Source organism: Rhodamnia argentea, chromosome 1 (assembly GCF_020921035.1).
Source record: "Rhodamnia argentea isolate NSW1041297 chromosome 1, ASM2092103v1, whole genome shotgun sequence".
In the NCBI taxonomy this organism is placed as follows: domain Eukaryota; kingdom Viridiplantae; phylum Streptophyta; class Magnoliopsida; order Myrtales; family Myrtaceae; genus Rhodamnia; species Rhodamnia argentea.
In genome coordinates this window covers 14,661,511-14,683,172 of record NC_063150.1, presented here as the reverse complement: position 1 = coordinate 14,683,172, position 21,662 = coordinate 14,661,511, and the positions used below count along the sequence as shown (strand labels likewise).

The 21,662-nt window shown below is 38.7% G+C and overlaps 1 protein-coding gene across 3 annotated transcripts; it reads right to left on the bottom strand.

The window, feature by feature from the left end:
• Nucleotides 1-6,666: 6,666 nt before the first annotated feature.
• On the bottom strand, nucleotides 6,667-21,662 carry LOC115757225 (probable acyl-activating enzyme 16, chloroplastic). 3 transcript variants are annotated; one of them, XM_030697369.2, is made up of 19 exons: nucleotides 21,577-21,662; nucleotides 21,199-21,434; nucleotides 20,070-20,261; nucleotides 19,118-19,232; nucleotides 17,185-17,272; nucleotides 16,424-16,635; nucleotides 15,498-15,616; nucleotides 14,403-14,552; nucleotides 14,099-14,166; nucleotides 13,277-13,382; nucleotides 12,445-12,603; nucleotides 11,118-11,171; nucleotides 10,963-11,043; nucleotides 10,205-10,342; nucleotides 8,741-8,900; nucleotides 8,313-8,392; nucleotides 8,042-8,187; nucleotides 7,303-7,360; nucleotides 6,667-7,217 (listed from the first exon to the last, which is right to left on the bottom strand). In XM_030697369.2, coding segments are annotated over exons 1-19 (2,256 nt in total). In that variant the 5' UTR covers nucleotides 21,578-21,662; the 3' UTR covers nucleotides 6,667-7,124. The 3 variants fall into 3 exon arrangements, with proteins under 3 accessions (XP_030553229.1, XP_030553228.2, XP_030553230.1); XM_030697368.2 differs by lacking the exon at nucleotides 21,577-21,662 and having other exon boundaries at nucleotides 21,199-21,567; XM_030697370.2 differs by lacking the exon at nucleotides 21,577-21,662 and having other exon boundaries at nucleotides 20,070-20,257; nucleotides 21,199-21,567.

Sequence of the window (21,662 nt, the reverse complement as noted above, 5' to 3'; positions counted from 1 at the left end):
GGAGCCTAGTGTTGGGGATAGCATACTTACTTCAGGTTCGGGCTTGTCTCCGCTTCCTTCCTAGTCATGATATATTGCTAGATGTTACTCATGATTTTAGGACCTATAAGTAGATCGGGACAATCAATTCTCTTGGATGTACTAATGTGTTAGTACAAGTCTTACTATCGCCTTAGTGATAAATCTAGGGATATCACATACCTTAACCAATACATGACGACGTTCAACGTGAAAGACGATATTGCAAATATGTTTGCAATCACGACAATTGAATTAGTCTAATTGAAATTAAACTGAATGAGATTTAATTTAATTCTTATTTTTTGTCATGAATGTACGTGCATATGATGTGCGCGTACGCCCAAAATGAACACATATTAATGTGTCCGAATTGGATAAATTGCTGACCAGCCAAGTCAACAAATTGCCAACCATTCAAGTTAGTAGCTTGCTAATCAAGTGGTCAGCAAGTTGCCGATTGCCTCTAAATGGCAAGTGTGCCATTTTTGAAGGAACAGGGGGAAGGGGGAGGAGAAAAGGCTTTTCTCTAAAACTGTATGTGTGCAATTTTGTGACCGAAAAATCGAGAGTACGAAGATTCGTATCCACGAGATTGCTAGCATAATTGAAGGTAGTGATTGTTCGTAAGTTTTGTATTTTCGTTCGTAATGCGATTGGTGATGTGTCCGAACTAGATGTCCAACCGGCCACAGACCGGGCTTGGCCTCGCCCCAACCTCGCCGGTCTCGAGCGAGATCGAGCCTCCCTCGCTCGAGGCTAAGCCAGATTCAGCGAGGTCGAGACTCGCGTCACCGAGCCTCAAGCTTGCCGGCTCGCGTGTCATGGCCAATCACTAAGGAACCATCATCGCCGAGGTCCGCGGTTGGTGGAAGGAGGAGCAACAAGTGGAGAAAGGAGGAAGAAGGAGAAAAGAATAAAAAAAGAAAAGAATAAGAAAAGAATAAAAATAAAAATAAAAATAAAGAAGAAAATAAAAAGATAAAAAAATAAATTTTAATTTTCGAATTTTAAAAAAAAAAATAAATAATGAAAAAGTGAAAATATAAATATAAAGAAAGGAAGTGGGAAAGAAATGAGGAAAACATTTTCCTCTTCTCAAAATGAGAAAAATATTTTCATAACTTTTGAAGGGGTTTGTTCTATGGATGGAAAATATTTTCCTAGACTAGCTTACTTTCCACGAATCAAATGCCGAAAAATCCAAAAAAAGTTATTCAGGAAGTTAATTTCCGTAAAACAAATGGAGCCCAAGACCTTCTTTTGTTTCTTTCACAGACAAAGACTTTTCTACCCTCAGAAATAATTATATTTATATTTATTAACTATGTTGGCCCCTTTTTTCGTCTTGTAGTGACAGAAACCTTTTCCCCTCTTATTTTCTTCTACAACTGGATTTAAGTTAAACATATCGTATACAATCTCAAACTCGAAACGTAACTTAACAGTTTTAAAGAAAAGTTCTAATAAAGTATATTCATGTTACTTGTGAACGTCACCCGAGATTGCCAATATTGGCAATCTTAGGTCTGGTTCATTTGTCCTTTGCCATCATCACGGGATCACCGGAGCGTATACGACACCCGGAACAAAAGGGCAAAAAAAAAATCAGATTTGGCTTTGATAATGATGAAATGCAACTAAAATCAAACTTGAATAATGACAAATCGATCGATAACAATCCATCCATATCAACGTATCTTCAAATCAGGCAAAATCTACAACTATTCATTTATTTATTTATATTCTCAGATGCACTCTATCAAGCACTTTATATGCAATGGCTTAAGTGCACTGAAATGATCATTTTTAAAAGAAGTTGGCACTTAAGTGATCGTTTTTTAATCGTTTTGAAAGTTTTGGCACTAAAGTGAGCGCCGTACACAAGTTTTGACACTTCTAGTGTGCTTTAGCCGACTTAAAATCAAAAACCGCATGCATCCAAACAAAATCACCCTAAGACGTCTCTAATTGCTAACACGCACTCAAATAGAATCGATTCTATCCTGTTCTAATACATATCATTTGGATTCTTCTTCTTCAACAAAACAGGGTAAAACCAGGAAAAAATGGAAAAATTACCTTGTCGACGAGAAAAACTTGATCACGGCTACTAGTCAAGTTTGCACAAGAAGGATTTGGAAAACGTTGCAGGTGAGAACAAGTACCCGTGGAGAATGAATCACTTCGAGTCCTCTCGGCCAAAATACGGAGTGAAAAAAAAAGGGGAGATTTGAGGCCGTACGGTAATGGAGAAGCGGCGTCGGATCGGATGGCGTTCGACGGCCACCGTAAAAGCTCCAACTAGGAGGAGTCGTCATTTGTGGTAGAGGTGACTAGTGAGAATGAAGAGTGGAAAGACGCACGACAGAGATGGAGGCCGGGGCGACAACGGTTTCAGTGTGTATTACAGAACAACTGGTGCGATGAAGCTCGCAGTGGGGTCGCGGAGGAAGACCATCGCCGATGAGAACATTCCATCGAATTTAGAGCCCTCAAAACGCCTCCCGCCAATGGCGCTGTTCTTCTTCGTAAGCCCATGAACTCTCCGACGCTAATTTCTTTTAAAACACCTCTAACTTTAACTTCAGTCCCAAACAATAAAAATTAATTCCAATTCCAATTCCAATTGATCCGAAATCCTTTTTATAAAAAAGTACTTAATGTTTACTCTAATCTCAAATCTATCCACGCGCCCAAAAATCGCTACTTATTTTTTCAACACCCCATAAGGCGAGAGGATAATAAACTTCTAACCGGTTCTAATGTCGATATTTTTGAGTAATCAAATTTGAGACTATAGTGGTTGATCATTTTTCATAAGACAAAAAAAAAAGTTCAAATTGAGAGTGAATTAGGATTTTTTTTTTTTTAGAGAATTAAGCCTCCCTTGGAGAGAAAGATGGATAGAGAGATAAACCGAGCTTCATGGTAACGAGGCGGCTCTAGGGGTGGCGGACGACCTCAATGATGGAGCCGTCGCCTGAGGGGGGATCAGCGGACGAGGCAATGGCGGAGACAACAGACGAGGCGGAGGTGGAGGCCGCATGGTTCACATGAGAGGTAGAGAGCAGAGAGGAGCCGTGAAGAGAGGGGAGAGAGGCTTTCAAAATTTCTGACATGGGCTCAAATGACATCGATCGCACATTGAATGCCCTTGTGTAAAAATGACATGATACCACTTGTGTACACAATATTTTCTCGAACTCTATGGGCGTTCACCCTTACGGCCTAAGAGTAGATGGGCTCCATGTCGCGCCAATTACATCTTACTTTTGAGATTGCAAAGTTAGATTATCGTCCATTTCTAATCGTCACATTTTAAGGCTTCGACTTGAGCGATTGATAATGATTTTCATTTTTCAGTGACAATCATGATGCTACTTTTCTGCCCCTTCATCTCGCCCGTCTATGGGTGTGTTTAGTTCGACTTTGAAAACGGATTTTGGAAAAAATGCAAATATCTTAACCTAAGAGGCTTTGGAGAAATGCAAATGATGTTTGGTGAAAAATACTTTCAAAAGCAACTTCAGGCTAATTAGTGCCTGGCAAAAAAAAAAAATTGCAAAGAGACGTGGTAAACATTTCTTTTTTAAATAAAAAAATAAAAAGAAAATTCAAACCCTAGGGCTATGGCCACCGACGAGGGACTCTTGGGGTCACGCGACCCTCGGTGATCGTCACATGGCGTAGTCCAAGCGACCATCGCCGATGGTTGGTATGACCCAGCTACTCTCGTTGGGGTCACCTAGGTCACATGACCTCGGCGACAGCCGCCTAGGGTTGCGTGGCCCAAGCTGCCATCGCAAGGGGTCACACGACCGTAGTCGGCCTTGGCTGCCGGTGCCAAATCTGACCGACCAGCTGCCTTCCTAGGGTTTGATTTTTCCTTTTTATTTTTTTGATAAAAAAAAATAGTGAGCAAAGAAACGAGAATTCGGAAGAATTTGTTAGAGTAGTTTTGGAAGAAAAAATCTTAGGCCATCATTAGGACAAATGCTGAAAGCCCAATATTGATCCCTATCAGCATTAGGCTTTTAACTTTCTCAAGGCTGGCATTTGCCCAAATACTCCTTGAAAGGACTTGCAAAACACCTTAGCATTTCTCCAATGGGCTTTGAAAGCCTAAAGACCCTTGGTGGGATTTTTCATGTTAATATCGCCAATCGATTTTATCCAATATGGGTCAGACCATATTCGACCCGACCCAAATCTGACCCGATCCACCCATTTAACACCTCTACGGTAAGGGGTAGAAATTTTATCCCCATTCCGGCCCCATGATGCCTCATGGCGAGTGATGGGGAGTTGCCCCAATTGGGTTGTATCCTGGGGAGGAAACGACTCTTGATTGAAGTGATGGTGATGGTCGCAAAATTATGGTTCGGGATTTAGCGTCTAGGATGGGATTTTGAGTGATTTAGCAATGTATTGAGTCTTGGGCACGTCTTGGACCGAAGGGTGATTTAACCTTTCACTTATGTAATTTTTTGGTTATCCGATGTAAATTAGGAGTTTTGGAAAATAAAGAGGCGAGGTAATAAAGTTGAAAATAGTGTCCGAAGTTTTGGTTTTTTCCTAAATGTTGTCTGCACAAACAGCGCAACATGAATGACACATGTACCCACCGATGTGTTCACTTGGTTAAATTAAACATAATTCGGGATCAAATCTGAAACTGCTCGGAGATGTCTATGGTAGCAATAGGTTTTAGAGAAATCACTAGGTTAAGATATTACTTCAATAATTTCAACTACGTTGTTATTAATGATGCCTCCGAAAAGAAAGCTTTTTCATGCCATAAAAGTTTTCCGTACCTGAAGCATTAATCAATGAATAACAGGCACGTGGACGAGCTGGTCACGGAGTTCAAAATCCGTCATCTGAATTCGTCGCCTTATCGACGGCAAATGAACGGGTGCGGTCGAGGCTCCAAACAAGAGCATAAAGAAAATGCCGTTAAAGATGGCGGATATCTAGAAGGATTGGCATGAGAAACTTCCCAACACGTTGATGGCATACGGGACGTCGATCCGACTATCCGAGCATCAACCATCGCAACGTTTCTTACCTTGGTTTATGACAAGGAAGCCGTAACACTTATAGGGGTCGGAACTCCCTCGTTTAGGCATCAATTGAAACAAAGCTGATTGAAGCATAAAGGATCCATCAGAAATCTGACCAACTGCATATGATAAAGAACAGAGGTTGAAAGCTTTGTGCCAGGGTCATTGTTATTAGGATCAAGAAATAAGGTCAACCGATCGGAGAGTTCGCCCTCGTCGGTTTCCGAGGAAGGTACTGCCCATTATTCCAGATGCACGTGGTAAATTCGCCCCAAACTATGGCGGCTTCTATTCATAAAGAAGGTGCTCCCCGAGGGTGTGTCGATTTTAGCAGCAATGGATGGCCGATTGTTCTCGAATCCTATAAATGCGGATGCTACAAAGAACTATTTCCCCATGACGAAATGGCCTTTTTCGTGCACACCAGTCACAATTTGTTTGCCACAGAATTTTCATCTTATGCATGCGTGTTCACATTTGTTTTTGGCATAATTGGAGGGGGGGAAGTAGAAAGGGAGGCATTTGAAGTGTTCTATGGTCATTGTTCCAAGCTACTTCTCGAGCATGTCTACTTATGCTAACCTTGTCTTCTCGCTTCCTGCGGCCTGCAAAGTTGATAGGGAAAAATATCAAAAATGTCATAAATCTGTTATAATTATGTCGGTTCAATCAACTTTTTTTTTCCCGATTTAGTCCTAAACCTTTTGCAATTGTACCAATTTAGTCCATCCGATCAATTTTGACCGGTTGGCACCGATGTGATGTCGACCACTCGGCAACATAATTTGTTTTTTTTTAAATTTCCCTTTTTCCTTTTTTTTTTCCCTTCCTCTAGCCCGTTGCCGGACCTCGGCAATGACCTCGGCGACAACCTTGCCTAAACAACTGTCACCTCTAGCCAATCACCGAGGTCCAACAACCTATTGGAGGAAGAAGAGGGAAGGAAATTAAAAAAATAAAAAATAAAAGAATCATAAAAGGAAAACAAATAAAAAAAATAAAGATATTATAGTAATATGTCGCCGGCCAGCCAAAATTGACCCGGTGGATTGAATTGGCAAAATTGTAAAAGATTTAAGACTGAATCGGCCAAAAAAAAAAATTTAAGACTGAATTGGCCTAATTACAATAGATTTAAAACTTCTTTAGTAATTATCCCCCCATCTAATGATCACTCAAATGACAACTTCTCCGGCAAAATTTTCAAGTACAAACATGGCAAATACTCTTATGGCTATTGACCGATGCTTTTTCCGGAATAAATATTTCAACGAAAGCATATTTTTTTTATAAAAAAAATAATAATAATAATAATGTCGTCCTAGTAACCGATAAAGCAGAAACCTCCCTAGTCAAAATCCCATCCTCTAACCCACTTCACACTATCCACAGCTTTATCCTACATGAAAGTGAACCACTTCCAGCAATTGAGCAATCTGCAAGTACTCGGTCGACTTAATGCTACTATCATCTCCAATCTTTCGATCAAAAGCAATTACATTTAGTCCATTCCCAAATGTACAACGTCCGCAGACGGCATTAGGATGTTTACATGCATCCGCTGCAGAGAATAGAAAGAACAGTAGATAAAATGCCTGATCTATAATATATAAAAATGCTTATTCCTTTCATATGGGGAGAAACCCCCATCAGACTCCTTTACTTCAATGTATAGAAAGAAGCAGACAGATTTATGAAGAAAGCAGTCAAAACCGGTATGCATACATAAGAGACAACAATTTGATTATTCTGTGACCCATTATCCATATCCGTAGGTCATTCTGACCAAAAGTTGTTTAGACTCAGGGCCATCTGCGGTCAGTTATATATCACAATCCAGAATGAGATCGTTTTTACACATGGCAATCTCTTCCAGAGCAGCTTCTTTATTCATGAATTATAACTTACAGGAGCTCGCGGAACCCAGGAAGTGGATGTTCCCGATGTCATCTGTTAAACTTGTAAACCTTCCACATTCCATGCCGAATGGTCGATGGGCACAACACGGAATTGAGTGGATCTACTCAACTAAAACATGCATCAGCTGTATAGCCTCAAGATCTGATCTTTGTAAAGGTCCACAACACTGTCCCTCCGGATTTTCATTGTTGGAGTCATTAGACCGCCATCGATCTGCAATGAGAGAGAGAGAGTTCAGCTGAAGTCCATGCCACAATGACAAAACTGCTCGAAAAGTTCCGGGAGCTCAACGAAATACCGTAAACGGCTCATCCACGATGAGAATTGGCCCAATTTGGAATGTGCACTCTGAGGTCCTGCATAAACATATGTGCTGTCTAAAGTAATTCTTTTGAAGGATTCACAGCGGTTAAGAAGGCAGTTATGGTGCACAATTCATCCAAAGCAAGATTAGATACTTTCACTGAACCTTCCTCCTCGATTGACAGGCTGGTTAAAAATGCAATTACTTCCAGATGCAGGAGAAAGTAATATATTTTTTAATCATCAAACCTAGTCGATTCCAGCACAATTAAAATGAAGCCATAACTTGCATAGAGCCATCGAACTGACTCAACCCGCAACCAAAGCTGTATGCATTGTATGGACAGAAAGCCAATCATCTGGATCATTTAGCACAACTATATAAACATGATACAGACACAAATCTCATGTTAATACACCTTTTATCAATGAAAAATTAGATACCATTTAACTTTGCTGCATTGGCAAACAAATATGCAACGGACCTCCCCTTTTCAGGGGATTTAAGAGGTTCCTGCTGGAGGTTCTCTAATGAATCAAGTCAATGCAAGGAAATGATAATTTCCAGCTCAAATTCAGGTGATATCGAAGAATATTAACCTTAAATTTTATTTTACAGAAAAAGCAGAGGACTTGTTGAAAGTTGATGTGCTTTAAGCAAGTCAGTAAAGTTTATGTGCTTAAAGCAAGTCAATAACCTAAAACCAAATTCATAGAAATGAAGAAATCATTACCAGGTTCTGACTTCTTCATAAACCAAACTCGACATTTTTTCTTTACTAAGTTCCATGGCGTTAGTATCTACAATTGACATCCTTTTAGCAGCCAATAGGGCCTCTTCTTTGTTCGGCACAATTATAGCTCCTAGACGCCGTTGATCCTGCATTTAACAGTCAATGCCATATAGCAAGTGGATAGCACGAGGAGGCCACAACTAAGTGTGTCGCTGAAATAGCAGAATTGAGAGGGAAAAAGAAACACTTCAGCATATAGATTCTCGTTCACCTGCCCAATAACAACAATCTGTTGTATCAGGCTACTCCTCATTGCAGCTTCTTCAAGCTCTGCGGGTTCAACATTTTCACCTATATTTCAAAAATACTTTAATTAGCATGGGACAGGAACCCTAAACAGCATGTTTGTTGTTGACCAATCCATTTGTAAGTCAAAACCTTGATAAAGCATTACGGAGAATTTAGACATTGGTAGCATTCATCTAAAAAATCACCAAGTTAAAAAGCCAATTTGTCTCAGACGGCCACAAATATAATCAATGTTTGTAATTGACAGGTTATTCATGTGACAGATGCAGCCTTTCGTGCAAAGTACATGTTAGTACACATGTTCATGACACTATCGTCGATGTATTAGACGACACGAGTCAAAAGAACCCTCTATAATCTCAATGGCATAAAAGAGGATTGGTATGATACCTGTTGAAAGGACAATGGTATCCTTAGCACGGCCTTCAAGAACAATCACACCTCCAGAGCGACGGCTTCGCCCTGAAGAATGGTGAGGTGCCATCCAACCAACATCACCTGTGTTGAACCAGCCACTTGCATCCAAGACCAGACTTGTAGCTGATGGATTCTGATCCAACATAAACATAAAAGACTCGGTTAAAATCATCCAATAGAAAGATAGAAAAGTAGGTATAATGGAGGCTCGTGCTTGAGCCACTTGTCACACCACCACCAACCTCCATTCGACTACTGCTTACATTGAATTCACCAAAATAAATTGACGGTGTCACACTTATACAAAAAAACAACTCAATAGATATTTTGTAAACTAAAATGTACGAATTTAAGTAACTTGGATTAACATTGGAGCCGCTATAATTGAATCCTCCTATTCAAAGTAAATTATTGTACAAAATTTAAGAGAATTCACTTTTCATCTCAAAATCAAGTACTTATGGAATATCACATGTACACCATACTACAGATTGTGCACGTCATTCTAATTCATGTGAATGATTATGTCCTGCAGTAAATTTCGATTTGGCAACCACTCAGCCAAAAAGATTGGTAAACAAAGAAACAGATTTCTATTATTCCTAAAATCTCTCCCAGAAATTATCAAAGAAAGCTAACAAATAAAACCCTTGACCATGCATAAATGACGACAAACCAAATCGACGCTATACGTGTGTGCACGCACATGCATTAGTTCATTATGAAACCACTTACGTAAATAAATAGATCAAAAGATCGAAATGATCTCAAAGTTCAGTGCTCCTAACTTTTTTTTTTTTTTTGGTCGAAACCACTGCTCCTAACTTATGCATTAGAAAATTATTCATACTAGCAAATTGTTAAGTATTTACACAACATGTCATGAAAAATATTCAAGTTATCAATGTTGATTGAAAAAGGATAATACAAAATCGTCTCCTACATAAACATCATGCTAAAGCAAAATTACTCAAAAAGAATTTCTACAATTTCATAAACCAAAATATTTATTGAAGTAAATATGTTTATCTCATGGTCTACTGCTAGTTTCAATAAGGTATGACAATCAAAACTTGGCATCAACAATATGGCCACGGAAATGACTCGTTTTAGAGAACTAGTGAATCACAGTTTATAAAGGGAACTATGACAGAACCTACCCTCATTGAGCAGCTGTGAATTTATCAAAACAAAGACATCACCAGGTTCCCCAATCTAAAAACACTTTTATGAGGAACAATGCACATACTAGACCTACTTCCCCAAACCAGTACTAAACAGGGGCCACCAAGGATTGAAACGTGAAGGACAACACTCAAATTAAAAGCATATCTCTTTGCCTAACTTGTATAGAGTAATATTATGACTTGTAGGACTGTGGCAAACATCACCAGGCTTCTAGATGACCCAAAGTATCAGGACAAATGGGGTTCTTACCTTGTAATAACCCTTCATCACATGGGGACCCCTCAGTTTCACAATGCCCTTTGTGCCTGGGGGAAGAAGCTCATCCGTTTCAGGATGCACAATTTTGATTTCTGTGTATCGAATAGGATGCCCAATTGAACCAAGAACCTTCAGAAATCAAATGGATAACACAATTAGATAATGTCTCTCTAGATGAACTCATGATAATAATAAGTGAAAAGCAGTAGCTATGGGGAGAGAGAGAGAGAGAGAGAGAGAGAAGTATTTTCAGCAAAGAGAATCAGAGTGGCAGTTGACCTAAGAAAGAAAACTCATCCAGCAAATAGAAAGCCAAAGTATCAGCAATGATGATATAAGAGAGGGTGAAACATATAAAGTAATAAAGATGACTCAATTCTAGGTACAAGAATCTTTGAATAATCAGATCAAGTCATGGATGCTTTTATTTGAATAATTCTTTGGTGATGAGCATGACCATAACCTCAAACCTTCTTTTATTTCAATTATATCTGTTTTTTTTTTTTTCCCCAATCTCTTCTCTAAGTGTGGACAAAGATGAGATGCAAGCACAAAAATGCATCATGCAAAGCAATTTCAAGAAATCAAGTCACTAAAATTGACATGGGTAACTGAATTAAGGGATAATGGCCATGCAACAGCAAACTTCATAGTTTTCAAAGTTGTTTCCTTCTTGATAGACCCACGTTAATCTAACTAAACGGAAAGTATAGCTGTAATATCTACTTTTCAGTAGCTTTCGCTCTTACATTGCAGGTAGGTCTTCGAGCAGCAGTAACTGGAGAAGTTTCTGTTAGACCATACCCATTCTGTATAGTCACACCAATGGCCTGCAGCAGACATGTCAACTGTTACAAGGAACACCAACATTCTTTCATGTCTTTTAAGTAAATAAGAGTCCAACCTCAAAGAACCTATCAATAAATGTAGGCAAATTTCCACCTCCACTGATGCCAGCCTGCACTTTTCGAAGACAAAGATTTTCAGTCAAAAACATAAATGCCTGTTGCTGTAATAAGAAGGATAATAAACCTTTTTGTAGCTGAATCACGAAAGATAGCCTACTTAATAACAACAAAGAAGACGACATAAATCTAAGACTCCGTTTGTCTCGTGAAAAATATGGCATTTTTGGAAAAAATTTTCCAACACATGAAGATATTTTCCGGCATTTGGCTAAAATCTGAAAATGCAATAGAAAATATTTTCTGCCATTTGGAATGGAAAATCCAAGTTGATTTTTATTTTTATTTTATGTTTTCTTTTCTTTTGAAAAATCAAATTTTTCATTATTTTTTATTTTTTACGTTTGCTTTCCCTGCCTTCTCTCGGTTGCAAGCCACGGTGACAGCTGGCAACCGACCACACGGCGAGCTCCAGCCTCGCCAGATCTGCCGAGGCAAGCTGGCGATCAGCCGCAAGGCGAGCTCCAGCAACGCCAGATCTGCCGAGGAAAGCTGGCGATCAGCCGCACGGCAAGCTCCAGCCTCGCCAGATCTGCCGAGGCAAGCTTGGCCTCTCTAGCCTGTGGCCGGTCACCGGCTGAAGAAGAAGGGAATAGAGAAAAAAAAGGAAAAAAAAATAGAAAATTAAAAATATTAGAATATTAAAAATTACGAATTTAAAAAAATGAAAAGAATGCAAAAAATAATTAAAAATAAAGGATGTGAAAGAGAGGAAGAAGGAAAGATGAGGAAAATGTTTTCCTCTTTCAAAGAGGAAAACATTTTCCCTACTTATGAAAGAGTGTTTTCCATGGGTGGAAAATGTTTTCCTTAAGTAGCTTATTTTCCGCAAATCAAATGCTGGAAAATCCGGAAAATGTTTTCCTAGGAATTGTTTTCTGCGAAACAAACAAAGCCTAAGTTAGTGACAATCATCAAGCAGTACGACAAATCTCAGATTTAGTTCCTAAGGGAGAGGAAAATTTTGTATAACTTGCTTTGGGTCAGCAAAATTGATTTTATTGAGAAACATAGAACTCTCTGCCAACTCCAAACAGAAAGGTTTGTGTGCAACTTGAGGAAAAGACCTCGTGCAAGGAAGAACATCAATTATGCTAATTTCAGAGAAGAAAATAAAAACCGCTTTTTCATCCTCACTTTCCAACCTAATCATCGTTCAGTTACTGTACCCCCATGCAGTCTGCTAATAAAAATAAACTCAGCTCACAAGGGTGATCTCAACGACCACTGCTCTTAATGCCACATAGCAGATGAGACGACAAGTACCTTTGATATTCCAATGGCCGAATGAATCTTACTGTAAACTATCTTTTTTGCTAACATGTGCAGTGGCCACAAGATGGCAGCAAAGATTCTTGCCAATAGACAATCCAACATTGAAACAAGATATGAGGGTTCCTTCTGATCCATCGTCAGATATTTTCCCTGTGGAAAAGGACAGCTTATACAATAACTCAAGTGCAGATCTTCTCAGTCCAAGTTTATAATGGGATCATTTAAATTGTGTTTCCTGAAAAAGTAATCATTCAACTATATATATAATAGAGTAGGTGCAGCTGCTTAAGAGCATACAAACAATCAACCGTTCTTATTCAAGAAAGGCTTTGTACAGACTGTTGTTACTTGTTGTACATATAGATCATGATACTTGCTGATGAAGTAAGCAGCTAGCATAGTAGTAGAACTCTGAATTGCACCTAATGGCACGGTCAGGCAGCACACTAGTGAAGGAAGGTTTCACCAGTATTATAAAAACATAAGTTTGTAATGAATGCCATGAAAATGGTCTTACTCACAAAATAAATAACACTAACTAGAAAATAATTCTGAAGAGTGAACCTATGTTTTGACCAAAAAAAAAACCTACGTAGAAAGAGCAACAATTTCAGACACCGTTTTTTAAAAAGAAAAATTGACATACCAGAAAGCTCAATATTTTCATACTTAAGATCTTTATTAAAGAGCTTTAACGTAGACAAATGGATCCCAACCATGAAATGGTCAATATAACTCTTTGAGTGTGGAACCTATAAATTATTATTTGTCCTGTCTTAGATGATCTACACTGATAGTTCATAAGCTGTGTCCAAGAAGTAACCTCATATATCCTCTTGAAATCCATAAATGCCATACTGATCCTGATGAATGTGAGTGCTATAAGCTTGCGAGCTGCAGAGCCTGTGGATAACTGTTTCTGAATCCCACTTCAGCAAAAAAAAAAAGTTTGAGATTACTCATCACAACAAGAGGTCTTTTCCTCAATTAAAAAAAAAAAAAAAGGTCTTTTCAGTAAAAAAAGACACCAACTACAGTAGATCACATTCTGTTATAAGTTTTGCAGAATAGTGGAATGTGATGAAATCGATCTTAGGGTCTGTTTGTTTGAAGGAAAACTGTTTCCGAAAATTTGTTTCCGACTTTATACTATTTCGATGATGGAAAACTAATCGATCTGTAGAAATCATTTTTCATGAACTGAAAACAACAATCTGAGATTGGGGGAAAACGACTTCCTTTTCTTGCAAGAAGGAAATCAATTTCCCTAAACCACCAAATAAATGAAAACTTGAAAACAATTATTAGCATGGAAAATATTTTCCTTTATTATGAAGTTCTCAGTAAAACACAAAAAATTCACTCTAAGGGCTGAGTCAAGTAGGTCAACAATGTACACCAGCTTCTTGTGCTCTAGAGGGCCAATAGGTTGAAGTAAAACACGTAGAAAGAGCCCATCATTAGTTTGGTTGGTGAAAGCTCTCCATCGCCAGACTTTCATAGAAATGTTATAGAGCTACACAGAATACTATATACTCACTCTTCTATGGAGTAACATTCCATAAACTGTAACCAATAGTATGCCAAAACACATCCATATTACGATGCAGCACTCCATAATTATGTCAATGACTGGAAGAGGTACCTGTAGAGCGTCTCATATACTAAAGGGACGGAGATAAGGTAATGTGGTTGGTATCGTTGCAAGTCCTCCTATAATGAGTGTACAATAAAAGATGAGATAAGAAGATTCATATTCTGGAATGAAAACCGTAATTTACAAAATGAAAGCCCTCAGCGACAGTATCAAAGTACACACAGTTTGGTGTCACCGCCCAACACCATAGAGTATCGATTAACAAAACAAAGGATCACAAAATATCTATCAAGTCATTCAGAAAGCTTATAAGTTAAGGAAGTAGAAACCTCAACAATCTACCAGATACTACCTTCAGGTACCTCACGGTTGTGTACACTTGCTCAACTCCATGAGTGAAAGTGAAGTATTCACAGGCACGTTCATAGGCATGCCAGGGTGGAAGCATACTCAGAAATCTATCCTCAGGTACAGCAGGTACAATATCCCACAAGTTCTTTATCTGGAAAACAATTAGCTTAAGAAGTGATGTACTGCTTCTCATTATGCAAAGCCATCATCAACAGGACTAAGAAAGGAGAAATGTGACTCTGAACGGAAAAAAGGGAAAAAATAACTTAGACATCCTGACATTCTTCAGTAGGAAACATTGCTTAAAACTTTCAGTAACAGCAAACAAAACACATGCACCAGCTGGACAATCTAGTCAAGGAATCACATTCTCCATACAACCACGAGTGCTCTTAGGTAACCAACAAAAACATTTGAGAGAAAAATTAGTTGCATTAGCATTGTATGAACAGAAAGAGAAAATTCATGACTAGGATTAGAAGCCTAGAAAAAAAACAACCACTTTCAGTTTTCGTGTCAGGTAGAATTACTGAACACCAATTGCCGTTGTGGAATAGGCTTTTCTCTTACAGGTTGTTGTTTTGTGCCACAATACAGCTATTTACAGATGTAGACATGCACTTACCCCTCAATCTTCTGATATTTAAAGTCAAGATTGAACTTATCCTAAACTTTAGGAGATGGTAAATTAGAAATGCTAACTGAAATCTCATCAATCTGATCAGCCTCAGGCTAGGGTGTCCTTCATGTGCTGCGGTCGTTCCTTTTTTCACCACATCGAAACCCCATGCAAGAAAATCTACTCAACAATGCAAAGTGCCAGTAATATATCTCCTAGCAATCCACTTGTCGATTAAAGCAAAACCTCAGTGCACCATGTGATATCTATATATATAGATATTATTTCTTCTAGTCGCATATGATAAACAATTCAAAGCAAAGGAACCTAATAAACATACAACAGCACCATAATGATTCCGAGAAAAAAACTATGGCAATTGGTAAGCTTACCAACATACCAGAATCAAGATCAAGATGTTATCAGTGGCTACTGCTAAAGAAGAAAACCTTAAGCCTCAAAGAAAATATTTAGAACCTGATGTAAGAGATTTTGATGTGTTAACATGACGCCTTTTGGATTCCCAGTGGTGCCACTTGTATACATAAGTGCAGCAACATCATCAGAGCTGATGAGTTCATAGTCATCGTGATTCCCTGTGATTGGAGAAGTTAGGTTATTTTGTGAAGTTTAACTCCAGTAAACTGATCACTCCTTCACAGTTGAATAGCTTGTTGCAAGAGCCATGCAAAGCACAGCAATCCCTCTGTGCAATTAGTGTGTAGTACACAGGAAAATTTAAGATATTTAATGACTAGATGAGATCTTTCCCTTGCTCACTAGTTGTTCCTCTACCACAGGAAATTAGTGTGTAGTACACAGCAATCAATCTGTGCAATCCCTTCACAGTTAAACAGCTTGTTACCCTCACTCCAAACTATCACATCAATTCTTTTATCCTAGATGTTAGTAAACATTATCCACCTACGTTGACCACAATCTTCATCAACAGTCTTCTACTGAATAAATCAATTGTTCATCTTCTACTGAATAAATCAATTGTTCACAGCCGACAAATCAAATGAAAAGATTTCTAGAGATGCAAGTCTGGTACTTGATAAGAAGGAACAATATCACAAGTTCAAAGCTGAATGCTTCTAGTCCACTTTCAAGCACATAAGTCTCTAGAAGATAGTATAACATCTAGTCATATGTGCTTGATTTATTTGCTTCAGTGATGTAACTAACTGGCATTACAGGAAGAGCCAAGCAGAACGGCTACATTCTGATTCTGAAACATCTGCTCCCTCATATGCATATGTAACCATCTTCATCATGTGATTTGTCTCCTCCAAGATAATAAAAAAAAAAAAAAAAAGAGAAGGAATTCTTCATATAGCCAGAATAAACTTGTGTGATAAACCAGAAGCACTGATTCCACTTAAGACATAATGGCAACTTACAGGTATCATTGGATGAAAGCTGAGATTTACGACTGTCTTGTCCCAAATGTATGATTTCATTGTAGCCAAAGACGGGTATCTCCTCAGTTCCTCTAATGGAAAGGGACGTTTTATCCCCCCATAGTAGAATAACAAATTTCATAGAGGCCTTATCATGGAAGACTTCCGCAATCCGATTGTATAATTCAGGACTATCAACAGCAAGGGCAACACTGTAATGAATTGAAAAAAGGTATCAACAGTGCTAATTGAATTACATCAAGTTTAAAAGAGAACCAACTAAAAGACAACCATCATATCTGATGTTGAAATCAGACACTTGGCAACAAGAATTCCCAAAACCCGAAAGTTGGTTTGGAAAATTGTAGATTGTCATCTGTCACCAGCAATGAAATATGCCCATAATGGCTCAACTCCCAATGATGGTGTATGCTAGAGATAGAATGAAATGAGGAGCAAAAGTTTGCTAAATGCTTATCCAGAGAAAAGTTTGCAATGCCTAAAATGAATGTTAGCTATGTCCAACTGAATTGATAACTACCCAGGAGGGAACAGGACCTTGCCAGTACTTACAACATTGAAAACTTATGTTATGGTCTTGAACTGCAGTAAAAGATGAAGAAATAAGCACATATACCTAATGGAGGATCTGTTAAGTTAGCTGAGTATTTAGCAAGAGAAGCGACATTCATATAACGTGTTATTAGAGACTTTTATTTCAAATGATACAATTAATATCATTTGCAAAAAATTATCTGGACCTTTCAGAATGCTGGTATATCTGCAATAGTTCTTCGACAGATGACCTTGATCCCCTAACCACATTAATAGCGCCGGTGGCCATTATACCTATTTAAAAAATGTCATCACCAATGAGCTCAAATTCGACGATCAATGCATGAGAGAAAATATCATAACTTAAATTGATCAGACAACTATAAAAAAAGTCAAAATACATCAAATGCCAATAAATCCTGTAAACACACTGTGTGTACTCATGAATAGCCTTTTTACAGGAAAAAGACGGACTGACAAATAATGAGATACATGGAAGATTGCTCAAGGCATCAAGCAACAACTCCGCCACAGCTCGCACAGCTTCATTGTGAATTCTTAGTAAAACGTGACAAGTTACACGTGCAGCTGAGAAAAGAAATGGGAAAATAAATGGCCGCTAGCTCAAAATCTATAGTTGCAGCTTGCAATCCAAGAAAAGAAAACGCGAGCAGTGGAATAATTGTGCCTCAAATGCATGAGTCCTAACTTGAAAAAGCTATCATACATGGCATCCACATCTAGCCAAAAAGCACTATGTTAAATTACAATCAATGAAGAGACGCCTTCATGTTAAATGGTAGCAGAAGCGTTTTCTCAGAAAGGTATTTGCTAATGAAGGAAGAAATGCATTTAAGATTCAAATTCTCACTATAAGAAGAAAAGCTATCTTCTTTGTCTCATAGTACCAAGGTTCCTTTCCCCTTTGAAAACAATAACTGAACCCTAGCCAAAAAACAATCTATTCTTGCTCTACGAAGAGCGGGTTTTAATTAAGTTCATATCAATGTAAAAGTCTCCTTATGCAAAAAAAAAAAAAACAGAAGAAGAATGATGAAAGATGGAAAGTCAGTGTCTGTGAGCAGAAAACTCTCTTTGATAGATGTCATAGAAATCAGAAAAGGTTGAGCTGTAACCAAAAAGCATGTATAACTAGAAGAAAAGGGTGATCTAAGAAACATTTGGCAGTCCGACTAAAGAAATATAGCTTATATTCCTTATTTCCAAACGTTAATGTAGCCTTCACTTCTTGTATTGACCTTATGATTAGGCCAAAGAGGCATGTATCAAGATAGTTAGTTCCGTCTGATGGATGACCATTCTAAATTCTGGTGTTTTTCTGAAAGGAGTTTGGTTTTTGCAATAAAATCAGAAGGCAAAAACTCATATCCCTTCACCATTGTGGGTGACAGAAATAACAGCATTACACCGCATCGCCAAAATCCGGTGATGTACCGCAAGAAATATTCTACTGGACAAACTACAAGAGAAGTTGCAGGGAACAGGCTTTAGCTACTGACTGGAAACAAACTAATTACTAAAGGACCACAGAATGAACAGAGTCCAAAAACAAACTAAAAGCAAATGATTTACATCTTGAATAAGAAATTTTGAATATGAAGTAAGAGGAGCACTCAATGGATATATCTGAAATGGAAATATTCAGCCACCGTATAAAACAAACGAAAAGCACAAGAAACAGATTTTCTCATTTACAAGTGAGGACTAAGAAGCACTTCCCACATCATTTATCACTTCTTCATCGGATCACTCATTTCTGTATACATGAAAAGCAAAAGGAACTTCTAGGTGGAGCCTAACGTCACAGGCATACCAAAGAATTTGTAGATGAATCTAACTTGAAAAGGAAAGATCAATGAAGCTGAACTGAAGAATAAGCCCCAAATTAATGTCACAGACAAACCAAATTAATAGTCAATAAATCTAACTGAAAAAAGAAAAAGGGATCACAGATGAATTGACAGTCAGATTAAGCATGTAATCAGAAATGAATAAGAAAAGACCTGGCCAAAAGAAAAGGAAAAAGAATAGGCAGGAAAGACTACTTGAAAGAGGATGTTGGCATAGTCCAATAATTCTTTGAACAAAGAATTGGTGAAAGGTTGCTATATTACATGCCTTGATCGGCAATAAGCCAGCGGCACGAATTATCAGCATAGAGTGCTAGTTTTTCATCTGGTTGGACTCCGATGACTCTTAGACCTTCAGAGAAGTTCAAAATTTCTTGCTCCAGCTGCATCAGGGAATAAAACCAATCACTTGTTTCTCAGCCAGCAATAAGCAACACCATTGAGGTAGTATTCACGTCTAGGTTTCGATTGTCACTTATAATAAGGCAGAACAACTTGAACGATATAGAACATGATCAATAGCACACATACTACAGACAGGCTTTCCGCCTCCAAATACAACTCATATTTGAGCATTCAATGCAGAATGAGATGAATGACCTTATCACACTTAGAATTTTTTCCCATTTATAATAAGATCTATATTGTAAGTTCTTATCCAAGTTCTCTCTATGGACTAGGATATCTATGGGACAAGTTCTGAAGTTAGCTTGCTGTTGAGCATAGAAGATGAAGATAAAAGGAACATGAGAGAAAAATAATAGATACCAAGAATGTTGACAAAAATCACAAGGACAAGGAGCAAACTTTATCCCAATAAGTGGGTACAAATATAAGGATCTTTATGCTATTGAGTACTACTTAGTATCAACCATCACGTCTTCAGTGAGATAAGGTCAAGATTTTGCCTGTTTCATCATATAAAGGAAAAAAGGAGAGAAGAAAAATCAAGACAACCACAAAATACATCGTCTATCCCCTTCACATTTTCCCAGTAAATAACCCTACAAAGTGCTGAGCAAACAGACAGCGTGTTTGACAATATTTAAAGAACTAATAAATGCAGTAGTACATTTAACGCCAAACAACTGAAGAAGGAAACTATGGCTGGAGCCAGGTGGGCAATTTTTCTAGGAAGGGGATTTTAATACTCCAGAAGCGTCATTACTAGAGTTCCCATTTCTCAGCAAAGAATTTAATTGTTCCCCTTTTTTTGTTACCTGTTTATATGTCATGTTGGAAGGTGGGTCGTGATAAGGATCAACCAGTGCAATTCTATCTCCATACTTCTCAGCAGAGAACCTCCAAATGTCAGGAACAGCTGTCCACTCATCCAATGCCAATCCATCACGAGTTGATAATAAAGCACCTTCCAGAATTGGTGAATATCGTCTCATCTGCTTTTCATCTGTCTAAACAAAAACCATAAACATGTAGAACGTTGGAGACTCCTAACCCGTTCACTCTCTTTCCAGTGCAGAAATATCATCTTAGAAAGCAAACAGAACAACATAAAGTGACTGGATACCTTAAGCTTACAGAAAACTCCCACGGACTAAACACTGACCATGCCCTCAAACCCGATAAAGCATTTATATGTAATCCAATTAATTTATGGATGGTGGAATGGAATATTTGGGGTTCAATCATCTAAAAATGTTACTTATGGGTGCCTAATAAGTTGAAGACCAAAACAATTCCATCTTGTCCCAGAGATAGAGAGTGTTCAGATAACAAAATCGAGCAAATCGGCAAATTAGAGAGAGAAAATCCTGATCTTTTACCACCAGTGTGCCATGATATGCATAGCCAGCACCAAAACAGCAATACATTTTTCACATTCTAGGTAACAAAAAAGCAGAATCCACCCATTCTATCATTAAGCAAATTATTTGCCACCGCGAATAGCGACATGTACTAAATGCCCTGTCCAAGCCGAAGAACTTACACCAAATAGTCCTGCCCGCAAGACTTACTGCGCCAGAAACCATAACATCGTGGGCAAGTGCACAAAATCAATTCAGATGATGATGGAAGTGGACAACTTTACACTCCATGTTACACCTACAGAAGAGCTTGATTCTGATAACTTATCTCTACGAGGACTTATTCACCATGAGATACTTAAATAGCAGGAACATCATGATCTGGCATTTTAAGCACATTTAATGGCCACAGCGACAATAGGAAAAGAGAAAGCCCAAACTCGAGAGATCCCCGTCGTGTTGGTGCGGGAAGCAAACTCTTCAAAGACGGATTGATCGTTTCACGAAACGATCGCGAGCGTACAGAAGAGAGAGAAACGAAGACAGAGCAAGAAAATTAAGTCTACCAGGGGACAGGAATTACCTTGGACTGGCACGAAACGCGCAGAGGACGATGACGAGACGGTACCCCGCACGTTGCAGAGTAGAATTCCGGTCTACCGAACGCCGGGTAGTACCGAGGGAAGGCGAATCGGAAGCAGCGACGTCGATCGAGAGAAGTGGCGACGAAGCTCGACGTCAAAGCGTGCGCCATTGCCGCCGTGGTGGTGGTGGTCGTGGTGGTCGTCGCCATTTTGCTCGCGGGAGACGCAGGAGCCACTGTGGAAGTCAACATCGAGAGGCAAGCATCAATGGTATCAGCGTAACGAAGAGAGAGAGAGAGAGATTGTCGGAGCGCGTGGAGTTCGGATTTTCCAAGAAGCATTGTAAATCCCCAGAGAGCGAGTGAGAGTAGCCGTACTCGTCCAAAACCAGCGGTCTGGAAAATCCGACACGCGGCACTCGCTCGTTCGCCGTTCACTCCGACCAAGTTTTTGTTTTTGTTTT

Coding starts and splice junctions, on each gene's coding strand:
- LOC115757225 (XM_030697368.2), bottom strand. CDS start 21,540: ATGCTTCTTGGAAAATCCGAACTCCACGCGCTCCGACAATCTCTCTCT. Junction 13,383..14,098: donor GTATATGAGACGCTCTACAG/GTACCTCTTCCA, acceptor TTTTTGCTGAAG/TGGGATTCAGAAACAGTTAT. Junction 12,604..13,276: donor ATTTCAAGAGGATATATGAG/GTTACTTCTTGG, acceptor CCTTTTCCACAG/GGAAAATATCTGACGATGGA.